General features: G+C 42.7%; 1 protein-coding gene and 1 long non-coding RNA gene across 2 annotated transcripts in view; one reads left to right on the top strand and one right to left on the bottom strand.

Annotated features, from left to right (window-relative positions):
* The window catches only part of MAST4 (microtubule associated serine/threonine kinase family member 4), a 298,871-nt gene extending 296,354 nt beyond the window's left edge, over positions 1 to 2,517 (bottom strand). Inside the window, exon 1 of the mRNA XM_074568788.1 lies at positions 2,266 to 2,517. Within this exon, the coding sequence (XP_074424889.1) occupies positions 2,266 to 2,517 (252 nt within the window). The remainder of the gene's footprint in view (positions 1 to 2,265) is intronic.
* Positions 2,518 to 2,701: 184 nt separating this feature from the next.
* Positions 2,702 to 14,721, top strand: LOC141736103 (uncharacterized). Its single transcript, XR_012584897.1, has 3 exons — positions 2,702 to 2,750; positions 9,613 to 9,697; positions 12,353 to 14,721. It is a non-coding gene; the product is annotated as an uncharacterized LOC141736103 (long non-coding RNA).
* Positions 14,722 to 17,517: the final 2,796 nt, after the last annotated feature.

Raw genomic sequence — 17,517 nt, 5'->3', positions numbered from 1 at the left:
TATCTAAAGGATACTGAACAGCCGTGACAACAGATTCAATTCTGCTATGTTGGCAACAGGAACAAGGACAGGGCAAGAGGAGTAATGAAACCTGAAGAGCAGGATCAAGCACCAAGGATTCATAAAAACAAAAGAACTCAGAAACAGAACATTGCAGAGAATATAAAAATTTTCGTTATTTGACAGTAATTAGATAGGATGTCAATGTGAAAAATGGTATCTTCAAGCACTTCTCACAATGTTACACTTTTGGCAGGTAGCATGTAAAGAAAGCCTGAAATCACATGTACATTCATTTCGGAGCTCAGTCTTGCCTTTTTCCACTACCCTTACAGGTTTCATTGTGCAAGTAACATAGATGCTCTCTCAGTTTTAAATTAACAAGCATTAATTTATTTCTGCATTCTAATGTATTGTTATGTCCTTGTAAAAAAAAAAAATAAAAATGATTATACAGGTGGATTTGTCAGGTGGCTCTGCAGGTAGGCACAAATTCAGCTGCATGCACTGACTACACCAAAAATGGAAGGATGGGCAAAACCAAAGAACAAAAAACACAGACAAAAAAGACTGGTTTCAGACAACAAAGGAATGTAGCAGAGGGGAGTAAAGGGGAAGGAAGAAGGCTGCATATTCTAAGCAATGACACCTACTATATTAAAATGAGTTTATGCTGGTACCTTCTAGCATTACTAACTGCAGGTGAGGTATCAGATTGCCCGTGTAGAATTTCCAAATTCCCGCGAATGCAATGTTGACTTCTTTTGGGGCTTACCTTCCCTATACTTTCAACTGAAAGGGTGCCTGTAATTCCTCTCCAAAGCACACACAGAAACAACCAACTTTAACCTGAAGTAAACTGGTCTGCCAGTGGCTGTGAGTTCGGCTAACTGAACAGACAGCTGTTGTGTATTTCTGCACAGTACTTTGTGGGGTTTCCAACCAGACACCACATAGTTGTGGTAAGCACAGCCCCCAGCCCACACGTACGAGACCAGCCGAGAAGCAGGATACGTTAATTACCTACCAGTGAGCACCACGCTAACAGCAGCTACAGAGCTACTACTCAGTTCGGTGAATAAAGCAAGTTCACATCTCTATAAAAAATAATGTGACTATATCCACATTCATTCTACTACTATCATAAATGCACTTTACTGTAAATACATTCCACCTTTCGTGGGCTTATGCAGTTGAAATAGACCAGGAACCTTGTCAAAGTTGACTATTGAAAGAAAAAAAAAAGGGACAGAGAAAAGTCACATTTAGATCAAATTCACCATGCTGTCTTATGGTTGTATCAATACAACAGAGAAGGCATCAGGGAATGAAAGGGAGAACAGGAACTACATAAACAGTCAGTACTGTGGAGGGAAACACTCCTGGCAACCACAGCTTAACTAGCTGCAAATAACTTCAGCTTCACAGATATTCCTTTAAAAATGCCAGTGTTTCCCCAAAAAAAACACCTTTGCACATCCAGCTGCATAAAGGCACACCATAAAGACACGCCACCTAAGAGCAGATTAAAAAGTTGACCACAACAAAAGGTAAATCAGCCGCTCAATTGAGGCATATAAGAGATTACCCACAAAGGCGAAGTGAAGCAGTGGCCAGACAGAACAATGCGCTTGGTTTGGGGGTCAGACCAAGAAATACCTTTAAGAAGTGCAAACCATACAACAACAAGAAAAAACAAAATCAATCTCAGATGCAAAAGGGTGTCTTGACTGTAACATAGTGGTTGGGTTGTTTTGTTTTTTAAGAGTGCCGTTAGAAGGTATTGCAGCTAGATCAGGAATGGAGGGAAGGTTAACAACACGCGTGTCTGCGTATCACGCTACAGATCTATCACCCACAGAGCTCCTCCATAATCCACAGCTTGTCATTAGCTCTCCCAAGAGGATTAGTGTAGTTTAGGGGCTTGCCCATCACTTCCGTCTGACATTGAAGACTTTGCTTTAGAGCAACACTATCCAAAGGTGACACACTAGAAAAAACAAGGTTTCTTAAAACCAAAAATATCCCCCTCCACAGAGAAACCCTCAATACCGGCAGCCAGAAGGGGCGACAGCCGGGGCAGCAGCAACAAGAACGCCCGGGTTTTAGCAGGGGAGATGACGGGAAGGGGATGCGCTCAGGTGGGCACGAAGCTGCTCCCCGCCGCGGAGGGCACCTCCGCCTCCCACTGCGGGCGGAGCTCCCGGCGCGCCCCCGGTGCCTCCGGGCGGGAGAAGCAAGCGCGGCCGCCCCGGCCCCCCGCACCTCTTCATCCCGCTCCTCCAGCGAGGCGTCGTCCTCCGCCCGCCCGCCGCGGCTCGCCCGCTCCTCGCTCGGCCGCCGCCGCCGCCCCGCCGCTGCCGCCCCGCCGGGGGCCGCCGCCGCCGCCACCCCGCCGCCGCCCGGCTCCCCCTCCTCGGAGAGAGTTTCCGAGCCCGAGGAGGAGCCGGAGCAAGAGGAGCCGACGTGGCCGGCGCCCCGCGGCCGTTCCGGAGACGCCGAAACTTTCTCAGCCATGGCCGGGGGGCTCAGAGCCGCGCCGTCCGCATGCCCCGCCGTCGGCAGCCGCGGTCTCCCCCTGCCCCACCGAGCGCAGCGTGGCGGCGGCAGCAGTGCTCCCCGTGCCGGGCCGGCTACCGCGCTGCCAGGCGGCGGGTGGTGCCTGCGGGCGGGGCCGGGCCGCGCCGGGCCGGGCGGAGCCAATGGAGCGGCGGGGGCGGGCCCGGCGGAGCGGAGCGGGAGGGTGGCAGGTAACGGGGCGGGGAAGGGAGGAGAAGAGACGGGAAGGGGCCGCAGCGGGGACCCGGCAGCTCCGATGGCGGAGCGGTTGTAGGGCAGCAGCGGACTGACTCTGCCTGCGGGCGAGGGGAGGGTGCGAGGGACGGGGCACGCCTCAGGCTGCCCCTCGCCGCGAACGGAGGCAGGAGGTAGGGGCGAAGCCGCGACGCCTCGGGGCCGGCGGTCCCTGCCCCTAGCAGCCCGGTCCCGCCGCCCGCCCAGGTGGAGGGAGACGGCCGGCGGCAGCCCGCGGTGCGGAGAGGGCAGCACGGTCTGCCGGGGCTGGCCCCCCCGGGCGGTGCGCAGGGTGCGGGGCGGGGGGACGGCGAGCCGCTATCCGCTCCGGGGCGGTGCCACGGGTTTGGGTAGGGGCAGGTATTTCACGCGACAGTAGGGTTTTCTAGGCCCCTCTCTTCCTTTAAAAAGAGGGAGCTGTCGGCAGTTTATCGCAGCAGCTTGGCCAGTTTCGTGCCGTTTGCAAAAGGCCACAGAAGCCCAGTTGTGATCTTGCAGCAAAGTCCCTCTGGGTGTCTGACTTTGAAGCGGGCATTGACATTGGGATTTGTGGCCAGGCTTTTAGAGGCATTGAAACCAAAGGAGATCACAGGAGTTAGGCACCCGAAAGCTTTTACAAATCCTCCTAGACAACTCCTTCATCTTTAAGGACCTAAATCGCTTTTAAACCTAGTTGCCCTGTCAATTTTTAAAATATTCTCTTGAAAATATTCTTTTTTTTTTTTGTCCTGAGGTGCCTATAACATAGATCCTATTCTAATGTACTAGTATTGTATATAAATATATAGGTATATACACCAGAGCCTTATTTGCTTATGCCTGTAGATCCCAGGGTCCCCTGGGCTAATCCAATTGTGGAATCAAAACAGATTAAGCGCTTTGGTAATGAATAAAGTCCCACAGCATCACTACAGAGTAGATATCATCTCCATTTCATAGAAGAAGAAATGTGAGCACAGACCACTTATTGATGTGCTCTAATTAACACAGTCCATAGATAATGAAAGTAGGAATCAGAATGCAAGTCTCCCCTTTTTCACATTTGTAATTTGACCAGTTTATCCAGTATTCCCACATGGTAAATGGAAAAAACTTTTTTTTTCAAATGTTATAATGACTATATGGATTATCAGATTAATAGTGGAAGGAAAGATAACTGTATAAAATTCTCCAAATTTCAGTCCTTCTCTGCTTTGAACAAGCTGTTAAAGCTGGATATTAGGTTGTAACAATGCTGACAGTTCTCTGGTTTCTTATCAGTACTTAGATCAGGCCCTTAAAATGCCTAGAAGTTAATTTATTGGGGAAGAGGATTATAATAGTCACTAGGGACAGAATTTGACCCTGAAATTTGCCTATACCAACAGCTAATGATAAAGAAACATGAGATATATGCAGAAACACAAAAACTAATTTTGGCTAAATGAGTTATACACATATACTACCCGAAAAGTAACTATAATAATTTTAACTGATCAGAGAAAAGAATTCCACTACTTCAGGTTCTGCAAACGAGTTCTTGTATCTCCAAAACTGGACTTACTCGCAATTCTGAGTCCTCAGATTTTAAAGCCAAACCTCTTCCAGTCAGATTCTGCCTCTGGTTTAGTGTCATTCTCATAGCAGAAAAACTGGCTTAATTTCCTACCTGGGAATTTGCAATGTGTAAGAAAATTGCCAGGTGGTGAAAAGCAACATTGCAGATCTTTGTCACTTCCTTTTCTTACTACCTGAGATGAGACTGGAAAAAACAGAGCTTAGCCAAAGCACTTTTACACTTCAGTTATTATTAGCTGCCAGAACAGCCCCTGTAATCTGGGGGCAGCAAGGCATATATTAGAATAGTCACTGAACTGCTCTAATTTATGCCATAAATTGAAATCTGAGGAGGCACTCAAGATTTATTATATCACCTCAGAGTTACAGAAAACAAGTGACAGTATTGTTCTGCTCTGGCCTGTAGACTATGCCAGATCACGTGCTTTGTTAACATTATCTTACACAAAGAGAAGAGGAGTGCTATGCTGCCTATAGTTGCTAAAAGGGAGCTAAAGCTAACAGTAGCAGACAGACATTTACATCATTTTCCATCCTGGGAAAAGCACCGTTGCTTGCAATTCACCAGCACAAATCAGTGATATACTTTGTAACAAAACACTGAATATCTGGTACAACTTGAGAAGCTTGTTTTGAAAACAATTTTTAAGAAAATGTCCATATTTAATAAGCTTTGAGCACCTCTTGTCAAGTATTGGATTGATTTGGTGGAGAGTAGGGAGAGAACTGGGTAGCTTAGAGTGGTCCAGCCTCAGCTACAGCAGGAGCTAGGCTCAGCTTTGGGAACGTTCACCCATTCACACGCTTTTTTCCAGCTGTACGTTTACAAGCAGCCATCCCCTGATCTGCTCAACTTGCCCTTTCTGCCCTCCCCGCAGCGCACACGGCAGTCACCCACTCTGCGCTGCACAGACGCAACAGGCTACTCCCACCCCACTGCTGCTCTTCCCTTCTCCTGCCTCCACACCTCTGGCAAAGAAATGTCCCTTTCCTCCCCTTCATTCCAGCAGGGTCATACCTCCTCTCCACAAGTTGCAGTCAGCGCTGCACAAATTTAAACTAAAACACAATCTTTGGATTATTTATAATTAAGGAAAATAGTCCTACAGTTTGGTACAGCTATTCACTATGTGCACTACTCAGTGCTCTCATGTCAGATAATTTAAAACAAAACACAAGAAAAGAAATAAAATGCATCTCAAAATTCCCTGGTTATATACCCGGGTTTTAATGCTTGGGAAATGCTTACACTCTGTGTGTTCTTGAGGGACTGGAAGAATGACTGGCTAACAGATTTATTGACAAGTTTGGCACATGGTTGCCAGGTATAAGGAAAACACAGGAAAACATCAAGAAGAGTTGTAGAAAAGCGGTCAGTAAATCATAGCTATACATGAGACAGCATGAGAAGACACGTAAGAAAATAATGATTGGTTTTGTAATTGGGCCTTGAAGATAAGAATCAGGGTCTTTACCAAAGAAATGATAGCGAGGAATCAAAGAAGCAGATATGTGGTAAAAATGACAGGCAAAGAAAGTGAACATTGCAGCACTGTATTGAATAAACCAGAGAAAAGGCAGACAGAAAGACAATGCAACTCAAGACAAAATGAAAAGAGTTGAAACAAGAGTTTTAGCAGGGCAAACATCTGTCCCCTGTTACAGCTTTAATGGGTCAAATGCAAAAAGTAGAGTTTTGTAGTGGCTATTGAATCAGTTATATGACATGGTTGTCTTCAAATCATTGCCTTTTTGAACTAGGCAGTGTTCCATCAAATTCTTTTTCATACTGCTTAGGATATTCTTCCCCTTTGATTCTGCATATTGAGGCAAAAGTCCACATCTGCAAGAAGTTTTCAAAACACACTGATGGGGGTGGGGTGAGCACCTGAGAAAATCCCTAGACGAGACTGACAGACCTGGCAAATGCAAGGCACTCCAAATAATACAGTTACACTACCGGCAACGACAGCTCTCTGCTTTCCTTTCTGCATAGTAAATATCCATTAAGCCTGACCTGGAAGAACCACTTCTTTGGATGAGTAAGTCTCCATGCTTACTCAGTTCTTGCCCTCCCTGTTGAGACTGCCAACAGCATTGCCAATTAGTGCCAATCCTGAAAGCAAATTGTAATATGAATAGGTCTTTCAATTTTTAATTCCAGACTTTTGCACTGGTGGTGTATAAATGTTTCATTAGCACACTCCATTCTGTAAGAGGTGGTTCATTCACTCATACTTCTGCCTTACCTTTGGGAAAAAAAATCTGTCTACGTGAAGTACTAGCAGAAAATGGGCTAACAGAAGCTTGTACTCCCAGCTCTAGCAGTAAACTCTGGAATCAGAGTTCTTTTCTTGGGAATATGGATTTATTGAGAATACATATTACAGTGCCATGAAGACCACCTTACATTTTTAGCTGATGTGCTTTCTTTCGACACACTCACTCTCAAGCAATATCCAAGATCAGCAATTCAAAAGCTTTTATTTGGTGGGGTACAACCCATTGATGTTAGTGGCAGGACACCAACTAACGCCAACTGGAGTCATAGGTTGGAAGTGGGTAAAAAATGCATAGTGTAACTCTCAGCTCAGGGCTGGGGCCGGCACCACTGAACATACAGCATGGTTTGGAGGTCGTTTCTTCTTATCTCTGAGGGTGTCCTTAGACCTTAGGATAGGATGAATTTACTACTTCAGAGTAAGCAGAACCCACTTCATTCCTTTCCAAGAGAATCAATCCTGAGACTCTCACCATTAAAGAGCTCTTTTGACAATGAATGTGAAGCACAATTTACTTTCCATAGCACTTGCAGAGCATGAAGCAAGGGCATTCGAACATGCTGATTAGCTTCAGATCATCTCAGAAGGCATTAATAGGCTGGTCATGTTACATTATAAATCCTAGCAACAATCGGTATATGCATGAACAGAAATATCGCATTCAAGTCAGTGGAAAACATTAATAAACCTGTGAAAAATACAACATATCCTCTATTAAGTGAGTATGTTACCAGATGTGAGGTGTCTCTGCCTGGGGAGGAAAAACAGCTAGTATAGGCCTCCACATGCTGCAGGTGCTTTTATCAAGTCCAAGTAGTGCCACCATCTTGTCAGGTAGAGATGATGTGATCAAGACTAAACAGTGTAATTGCTAAAGACACTTCTCCTGATTACTAACACTTGAGGAGCTGCATGAGCACTGCATGAATCACTGTCAGGAGACCTGCAGAAAATCACACTTAGAGGAAACCTCTGGCAAACGTTTACAATCTGACATTTACATTTCTGATTCCTTCAGGGTAAAAACCAAGAATTCCACCCAACACTCTTCAGGCCTTCTTATATCACAGAGCATCAGGAGGTTGTACAAGAAGAGGGGGAAGCATAACTCACTAATCCCCTTTTCAGGTCTCCCTCAAGGCATTGCTTTGGGGCTATACCACTGTGACTAAACATCAGAAACCCCTAGTTTCTGGCAGATTCAGGTGATTCAGGCAGATTCAGGGAGGTTGTGAAGCTGTGTGCTGGCAAGAACAAGTAGAAGTGATACCATCTTACTTTGACTTCAGACACAGAAGTGTACTGCCAGCACATTGTGCAGAGTTTTTGCATAAGTCTGCTGACAGAGGTGCTGGGTTTCTTGATGGATAGCCCTTGAGCAAGCAGCCTTCCACAAATGCTCCCTCACCTTCATAACATCTGCGTATCAGGGACGTATAGCGACGTACCAACAGCAGGGAAGAGCAGTGTGAGTTTGGCACAGGCCTGTTACCAACTGGCACATGACAGGAAGGCTGCTCATTCTGAGAGCTCTGTTCCCAAATTCACATTCTGCTTTATGAGGTCTGTTTTTCATAAAAGATTCCAAGTCAATGTTATGACTCTCATAAAATTATGGAAAAACTGTTACTTCTCACAACATATTGTAACAAAGGTTATCACTGTTCCTTCACAGTGCTGTAACCAGAGAAGTAGGAAGGAGATGATAATTTCTCATTTTACCATGCAGTATCCCAGTGCCCAGTCATGAGCTCTTACAAAGAACAGATAGATGGGAAAAGATGCTGTCCAGACTCAGGGTGGAAATTAGAGGTAACTAAAGCTCCAGCTGCAGTGGGGAGAAGAGAGAAGCTCTGAGACCCTTCCTGCACTGTGGTTATGTAGGCAGACTCATCGTCTAGCTCAGAGGCGTAGTCAGCTATGGACTGCTAAATATAATCTAGACTTGCATGGCTGCATCCTGTAGTGTATTCTGGTCACTGTTTTTAGCATTCCCAAACCATGTTTTAACCTTTAGCTCAAGAGAGAGAAAGTAAACCTAATTTACACCTGCAGCCTGAGAAATGCTGCATTTTCCAGGCTCCAGGGGGGTAGTGGACTTCCCTGGACAAGTTTAGATGCCCTCAATTGTCTATAAAGCATCTTTTCCTTAAAAGTCAAAGCCCTAGTAGTTGGTGTTAGTATGGGCTTCAAAGTTTGTGGAGAGAAATACTCCTTGGCAAATGTTAGCCAGAGCCTTTTTGAAAAACAACATGAAAATGGGGAGAGAACATGAGATCCAGTGATTGCCCTGAATTGTCAAACTCTCCAGAGCTCCATGGCAACAACTGAGGCAGAAACAGGTTTGAGGCAGCCCATTTGAGGCAGCCCACAGGGTTTCTGCAAGCTCTGCCTGCCCTCCTCCCAGGCCCCCCAGTTCCGAAATAGAGCAGGCACAGTGTTTGAGGAAAAGCTGTGATTTTCTCTGAGAAATCAACTATTATGTGGGAGCCCTAAAAATGGTGCCGCAGTATGTACACACTATAGTTTTGTTTGTGCCAGACATCCTCGCTCACAGAAAGAGCAAAAGCTATGTCCCCCTTGTACATGTAAATAGGATTAATATTCTGAGTTTCACCATCTACGTACCTATCGTATACCAGAATTAGAAAACAGTTTTGTTTTTTTCAAAATATTGCTTTACTTTTTTTTTCTGTAAGATTTTAATAGCAAAAATTACTTTTTTTGTGGCATACTTTCCATTTTCAAAGTCAAATCGTATGACATAGGGATTTAGTTTTCTTAATTCTGTTATTGTTATTTTTCATTACTATATTTGTGTCCTACCATATGTCAAAACTGAGCTCTGCATTTCCAGAGAGAGACTAAATAAGGAAGAAATTCATTGTTGCAACCGTCATCCTCACTATGATACAGGCACTTATGTGAGAGGAAGGTTTCCTCAAGATGACTGAATTCCCTGTTTACTTTATCTCCGCAGGAAGCTTATTCCCGTAAAGAGGGATGCTTGGCCTCCAGATCTTAGATATCTTTGCCCAGGCTTTATGCATGGCATGATATAAGGGGTAAGTACAAACTCAGTGGATTCTACATCAAAATGTGGTCTTTATTTCATTTGTGGTTTGATAGACTAATTACATCAATAGTACTAGTCTGTGACCATTGGTATACTTTGCAGAAAATATTATCTAAAGTGTACCTTTTTCAACTTTTATTCTATGTTGTATTTGTCTGATTGGCAGTTTCATAAAATATATTTCAAAAATAAGTATTTTACAGTAGTGTTTTGGGAGCAGAAGTTGATAAGTCTGTATTCTTAGATTCACTTACTGCCAAAATTTCAGTGCTATTTGTAACAGTAACTGCCAGTTTAAAAGAAAAAGTCCACTTAATAGGGATGTAGGGAACTCTCAATTTATCCAAACACTGCATGTTTAAAATTCAAACATTTCATTTTTTGTTCTGGATTGGAAGTAGTGGTCAACACTTAAAAAAAGTGAATGCCTAAAGTCAGGTTCCTAAACATGTACAAAGGATCCTTAAAGGCTACTTACAAACCTGAAACCAGGTTAATTTACGTAGGGAACTAATTTGAGGCAGCTAGCTGTGCAAATAATAGACATTGTTGCTCATCTGGCCAATATGAATTGTGGAAAAGATCAAGGGCAAGTGCCAGATGGCTTCCTCACCAAGGAGATCATTCTAGATTCTGGAAACCCACACAAACTGTCAAGTGTATTAAGGAAACAAGTTTTTTCTCCCAGGCAAAAAAAGAGTAAGAGCTGCAAAATGAGATTAATAACAATAACAATAATAATAACAATGTATTCTGATAACAATAAAGTATTTTGAAGAAATGCAAGATTTTTATGTATAAGTGCAGTTTTCTACAGTTGATTTAATAATTCAACGATTTTGATGTGAACGGCACATTTGCAAACATCAAATTTGCACCTCCTCAGTATGTTATTCTGTCTTGTCTTTTCTGAGCAACTCTCTCTAAATATTGGTGTTTGTGCTCCAAGTTATATTTCCATATGTGACATTTCATCTTTCTAGCCTGTTTATGGCAACAATGTAATAAACTTGAAGTGCTTAAGCAAACTTGTCTTCATTTATTAAGCTAGAGAGATTATGTTTCTCCAGTGATAGCTTTTCTCTGTTGTAACTAATGAGTATGATAGGAGATGCACTGAATCCCAGACCTCAGAGATGTTCAGATTGAAAAATATAATCATACACAGTAATAGAAAAGCTGCCACTATGAATCACTGTCCCAGCCTAAGCTTTGCCAACACAAACAATTTAAGAAGTATATCAAAATTAGGGACATACATTGAAGAATGATCCACTTTTCAGACCAGACTGAAATGTGGTAGCGGTGTCACCCAACATTTCCAGTATCATGAGAGTCTGTCTTGGGCTGCTTGTAATTATGCAAAATTGCACTCATTCAAGCTGAAATTTTCCATGACAAAAATTTGGTTGAGGCTGTGGTCAACCATATGTTTTTTTTCTGTTGTTATTGTTGTGTCTATTTTATTTTGCCTTTTTTTTTTTTCCCATTTGTAGAATTTTCAACCAAAGCAATTCAGCCATTTCCAAGAATACATCAGAGGAAATACACTGTCTAATCACTGTAAAATCCTCACAGCCATTCAATACAAAGCTCACATGCTTTTATGCTTTAGAACCAGAACCAATATTTGGTGGGGAGGATCACCTTGATGTCAGGGATGATTTTGCCATCCTTATGAGAATCTATTCTAATTTGATGACAATGCATCTTAGTTTGGGTAGGACCAGTAGAAACATCTTTGTGTATAAGAGATAAATCACCCAAATGTTGTCTGAAATAAGTCTGATACTCACCCATGTACAAGAGAGAGTTACAAAGCCTGAGAAAGGCGTTTAATGACATCGCTTTTCAAAATGCTGAAAATTGTTGTGAGTTGTCTTTCCTGTGCTTTTGTTGCCTTTGCTGCTGAGTCCATGTAGCAAAGGGCATGAAGATCCATACTGGAGGAAAGTGAAAGGAGCAGGAGGATGGGAAGAATGGAGATAAGAGACCAGAGACAGGAGGGAGAAAAGCAGAAGGTGGGTCAGAGCAAGAATGTGGAAGTGTGGCAGGTGCAATGAGTATGTGCAGGGACTGTTGGAAAGGAGGAAGAGCAGGATCTTAGAGAAGGAAGAGTAGTACAGAGCCAAAAATGCTACAGGCCACAGGCGACAGGGACAGGGGAAGTGGGACCCCCTTGGGCATAACCTGCTCAGGCACCTGCAGGTGATCCCGAAATCCCACACTCTCTGTTTATATGTTTCAGTCAAACAACTAGGGTGAAACCTTACAATTGGGTTCGAGACCAAACAGCTGTGGGGAGTCCTTTCTGTAAGGGGTGCTTTTCTTCCCTGCTGGTCGTTCACTCACTCCAGAGCTAACAGGCCTGTGCTCGTGCTGGGCTGGCCCCAGCTGGCAGCCACCCCCCCAACCTCCCCACGGCGGGACAGGGACAGAAATAGCAAGAACGTGAGTCAGAAAGCTTGTGGGTTGATATACAGGCAGGGACACTGCTTGCCAGTTGCTGTCATGGGCAAAATAGACCCGACTCTAAACACCTTTCCTCCTCCTCTGACCTCAGGGTCCCCTCTGCTGTTTCTCACTCTTCCCTCCTCCTCTGCCCATGTGGTATTTTCTGCCCTTTCTTAAATACCTTTTGCAGGAGGCACAGGAGCAGAGCCGATGGGGTCACCAGCATCTTGCCATGTATCGGTTGTGAAGCCGGCTGGAACCGGCTGAAACCGGCTGAAACCGGCTAGAACCGGCTGCAGCCGCCCGCGTCCGGTAGAGGGCAATGGCCGCCTGCCCTGAGAGAGCACCACCCCCCAGCTCAGCGCCCTGCTGGTTTGGGTAACTGTGTGAATTTAAGTGAGCAGAGCCGCATCGTGGAGCCTGGCGACGGGCAAACCAGCTCAAGGAGGAGCCATTGAGGTGGAGACTGTCGGGGGCGGGGGTAAGGTGAGGGCTTGGGGCGGGCAGGTGGGGTTGGGTTTCCAAATGCAGGCCCAGGGGCCGCTTCTCCGAGCTGCGTCTGGACGCTGTGTCCAGAGTGACGAGGGGTGGGGACAATCGTAGTGCAAATACACTTTTCTTTGTGTTCCTTCGCTGCTGTGTGTTACTTAAGCAACAGAAATCTATACTTTGCTTTATCACTATGCTTCACTACATTGAGGTGTTTCAGGTGTTTCGGTGGTCTGAAAAACTTTATAAAGACGCCTGCAAAATTAAAAATTGAATCAGAATATCCTGGAGAAATGTAAGGGCAGTCTTTCCTTTTTTATTTCTCTCCCAAAGACAAAGTTTAATTTCAATCAATACTGTTAAAAAGAAATTGAGTTGGAAAAATCCACTGGAAATTTTTAAATGAGCCTTACTGAGCGCTTTGAAAAGCTGGCCTGTTGCATCTTCAGCCAAACTCACCCAGTCAGTGTGTCTCTAGCAGTTGAAACTCCTGTCCACCCTGAATGAAGATAAAATCTATTTCACTCACAGAACTGTTGCAATAAGAAATTAATTCATTATGAAATGCTCATGCATTACAGCAATGGATGCCACAGAAAACGCCAGGCGAAAATTAATAATTCTATGTTCATCGTAAGGTTTATGAGGTATGTCAGGTTTGAGGTCACCCATGAGGGAAGGCAATATAAAGAAATATAAAAAGGACACCCCCTCAACAAGCACTTGACATGTAACCTAAAGCACGAGTCTGTTTTTTAATACTATAATAATGCATCTGATTGTGTACAATTACCCAGGAAATTTGATTCTAACCCATTCAAAATTAATTAGCTTATTTAGTGGTTTTAAAGTTCTTTTGCTATTGTAGGTATACAGCACAATACATTCTGAAGTAAACTCTTGAGATGCTAAGGTGTGTGTACTGTCCTAGCCATCCCTTTAAAATGAAAATAAGCAATTATTTCCAATAATGCAATCAACAATTGAACAAAAAGAGGTATGATGACTTCTTAAATAGCAGTTTAAAAGGCTGTTTCAAAAGCCACACTTTTTCCTTTCAGAAAGAATGTTTTCAAGTTTTCAAAACCATTTATAATCATTTTGATGTGTTACATTTTTTCTGTCATTGCAGTGCATTTAATGTGGTAATTAGAACTGCTAGCAAATATAGGGGAACTTTATAAGGATATTAAATCACTCTAACACAGCTCTAGGTCCTGATGGATTTAGTAATGACTTCTAAAATGAGATTCCAGACAAATCAAACGATTAAATGCTTGATCCAGTAAAAAAAAAAAAAAGAAAAAAAAAGAAAGATATTGTCATTGACATAAAAGCTAAAGAAGTCTTGAAAAAGATAATATGTACATATCTCTCAACTGTGTGTCATGATAATTTGTTGAATTAAAAATTTACCCAAAGCACATAAGCTATTTTCGGTTCAGCTGTTACGGTAGGATTTAGAGAGTTAACAATAATAAGTTCTCTTATCCCTGCAGCATTTTATTCTGACTCCAGGAGGGTCAAAGCCATAATTATTTTCCATAGGGAAATTATCCTGCTATTAACCCATCATTATATTTTATGTAGCACAGTTAATGCAAACACCCTATAGTGTTGTATAACTAAAGCATAATTCATTAAACAAATACAAATTTAAAGTAAGACAAGTAATGTAAAGTAATCCTTTAACGTGTAGAAAACTGAGGTCAGAAAGTTCATTAGGGACCAGAGGATGGGTAGAAGTGGAGAATGTCTGCCCTTCGCTGACTGCGTGCAGGAGGGTGGTACTATGGGAAGATTTCAGCAGGAACTCAGGCTGGCCAGCTGGGATACTACATCGTCATCTGTCCCCTGTGACAAGTCTCCCTGCGAGCGTGAGGAAGTGGGATAGGTACGTAGGTACGCATGCTGTGGCAGTCTTCGCCGTTCACAGTAACATGAACTACTGAAGCCTCACGGAAATATTTATGCATGTCTGAAAAAAAAAAAACCAAACCCAAACCCAAAACACTCTCAGTGCATAATCATAATTGCTTCTAGTTGAACAATAATTTTTTAGGTGACAAATGTTATTTTAACACTCACAGTATATTTATCCAGATCTGTAGTTGGGTAAGTACACTAAAATAAATGTAATTACCATTTGTCTAACTTGAAATAATTCTTAAATTTTGATTTGCCAAACTGTGTTGGCTATGTAAATGAGCTAGTGTGATATTTAAAACACAGAAATATAATCAAGCGATCTGAATATGCACTAAGCTTGTAGTTTGTTTTTCTTTATGTTTTATGGAGAATACCTACATTTAAATAGTAACTTATGTTTTGGGCCAACATTCAGTTCTGAATACTGTAAGATGTATATATTAGACCAGTGATTTTTAAGTCTGCAATGTCATATCACATGAAAACACAAATCTCAAACAAATTATGACTTACTCCGCCACAGAACCCAAGTTGACTAAGGAGATTTAAAAAAGAAAGAAAATTAAAAATTAAAGGTTAAAGTGTCTAAGTCCAGGAGAGGACTGGAAGGCAGTCAGCCATCTGGAAACAAGCACACCTTTCTTTGGCTGACTGTGAAGTCCCAAGGCCTCAGAGAACACCATTTGTTCTCTGCCTTTCTAAATAGCTACATCTAAGCTGAGTGTTAGGTTGAGGGTCTCAATTCTCAAACTGTCCAGTCTGTGAACTTGGATGACTGCGCTCCAGCTTCTTTTTGGACCAGGTGCTCAGGATTCCTTCCAGCAGAAACCATGACAGTTTTCTGGGGTGTGAAGAAACATGGGTGTACACAGTGATCTCACCCAGACATAGAGCTGGGAGAGAGCCAGGGCACATACCTGAACCTGGGAAATGTGAATTGCTATGAGCTCCCACAGCAGCGTTTATATCACAATCGCAGCAAAGGACCACCATGGGTACAGGCTCTCCATGCAATATATTAGACAGATAGAAGAGATGCTAGCATGGTCACTGAAAAGAGTGGACAGTTCAACTTTCCTGCAATATTATGTTCTCTAGGAAAAACATTAAAACTATTATTGTAAGTACGTTGCATATAATATGTACAATTACATTAATGTATGCATATATGTCATAAATCTTTATAAAGTTTGTAAACTTTCTTTGTTACTTCTTGCTGGTTTTGTGCGTGTCTTAGTGTTGCGAAGCAGAGGGTGAGAGAACCAGTTGTTTGTGGTATCCTAGAAAAAAAGGCTTAGACCTGACTGTCCTCATAAACTGGAAAGAAACCTGTAGGTTAAGTGCTGTGTTGTATCTGTAGAAGCTAGATTTCTTCAGGCCATTTTTGTACAAATTTGTGGAATTAGAGTGCTTTTAGCTGGACCATGCTTCAGGTTTGGTCTCTCATGTCTACCTTACTCATATTTAAAAGACTGTATTTTGCCATTGCTTCCATGGTAGGAAGCCAAATGGGTGTCAGAAATGTTATATACACATACGCATTTGTATAAGGAATTACAGTAAATTATGCTTAGAAATCATCTGGTTTTGCATTTGTACTAAGAAAGTAACTGCAGATGCAGCACAAGAGTCAAGAAAAGGAGACAGGACAAGGTAGAAGTCAGGGAAAAGAAAGGCAGAAATAAGAAGAATCTTCTGAAATTCCCACATATATTAACCTATTGACCATTTCCTTGTTGCTTTTCTATTTTTTTTGGCCACCAGGTCACTACTTGATCTAGACTGTCCTGGCAACACGGCTATGAACTGCCTTATTGTCACAGACTCAGGTGTCTCAAGTGTCAGCTCTTTTCTATGTTCAAGTAGACGTCAAGGCATTTACTTCCTGGTAATACCTGTTTTTAATCTATCATTCCTTGTGGCTGATCAAACTCAGGCAAAATTATAGTGAACCACAGAGTTAACTTTAGGTATGTCCTGGAAAAAAAGAACAGGATATCTTGATACCTGTGTCTGCTTGTGTCATGGAAAGGCTGAGAACCAAAGCCAAGGTATAAAACCTGAACATCACAGTGTCAGGTTCAATCCATGCAGCTTCTCATTTCAGCAGCAGGCTGCTTTGCAAGAATGCAGGTGATTCCTGTGAGCACTTCACAACCTCAAGGCACCCTAGAGGCAGATTAAGTGGTAACAGACTAACACTTTAAATCATAATCTAACCCCACAAGCAGCCCTCAGCTAAAGGCTGGCAGTTGCAGTGGTATCAAAGCAGTATTTTTAACAGTACTAACTTTAACACTACTAATGACTAAGAGAAAACAGAGAGTGAAGGCTCACAGTTGTCATGTTATTTCATACTGAAAATTGCATAGCAGCATCTCAGTTTTAAAGTGTCATTTTAGCATGGGAACCTTGCCACCTGGTATTTGTGGCAGACTGTTCCTCAAGTGCAATGCCGTTGCACATCCAGCCTAGCTAAAATGAACAGCAGCGAATTCAGAGAAAGAAGTTTACGTATTTTTCAGCAATGTTTGTTTTTTTATCAAGTAGGATTTCCCTAGAGCATGCTGATCAGAAAACATTTATTTGCAAGACACCATTTCTAACCAGTGGCGGCACCTTTCCTCTTCTTTGCATGCAGCAGGCATAGATGAAGAAAAAAAAATTTACTACTTTCAATAGGTTGCCATTCATATTTGGAGAAACATACAGTGCTAAATTGCCTGTCTCTTCCAAATATCTCCTATGGTTGCATCCACAGAAAGCCAGAATTATCACCCAAAGCTTGCCAGTTTCTATTCTCCTTTCAGTAATAACAGTTTTCCAGGCAAGGGCTTCCAAGTCAAACTTATTTACATCCAAACACAAATCAGACACTCTGCTCAATGTTGTGATTTTAGAAATAGGCCTTTTTTCTACTGAGCTTCATAGATTTTT

This window comes from Larus michahellis, chromosome Z (genome assembly GCF_964199755.1).
Source record: "Larus michahellis chromosome Z, bLarMic1.1, whole genome shotgun sequence".
Lineage (NCBI taxonomy): Eukaryota > Metazoa > Chordata > Aves > Charadriiformes > Laridae > Larus > Larus michahellis.
This window is presented reverse-complemented; position numbering and strand designations above follow the sequence as displayed.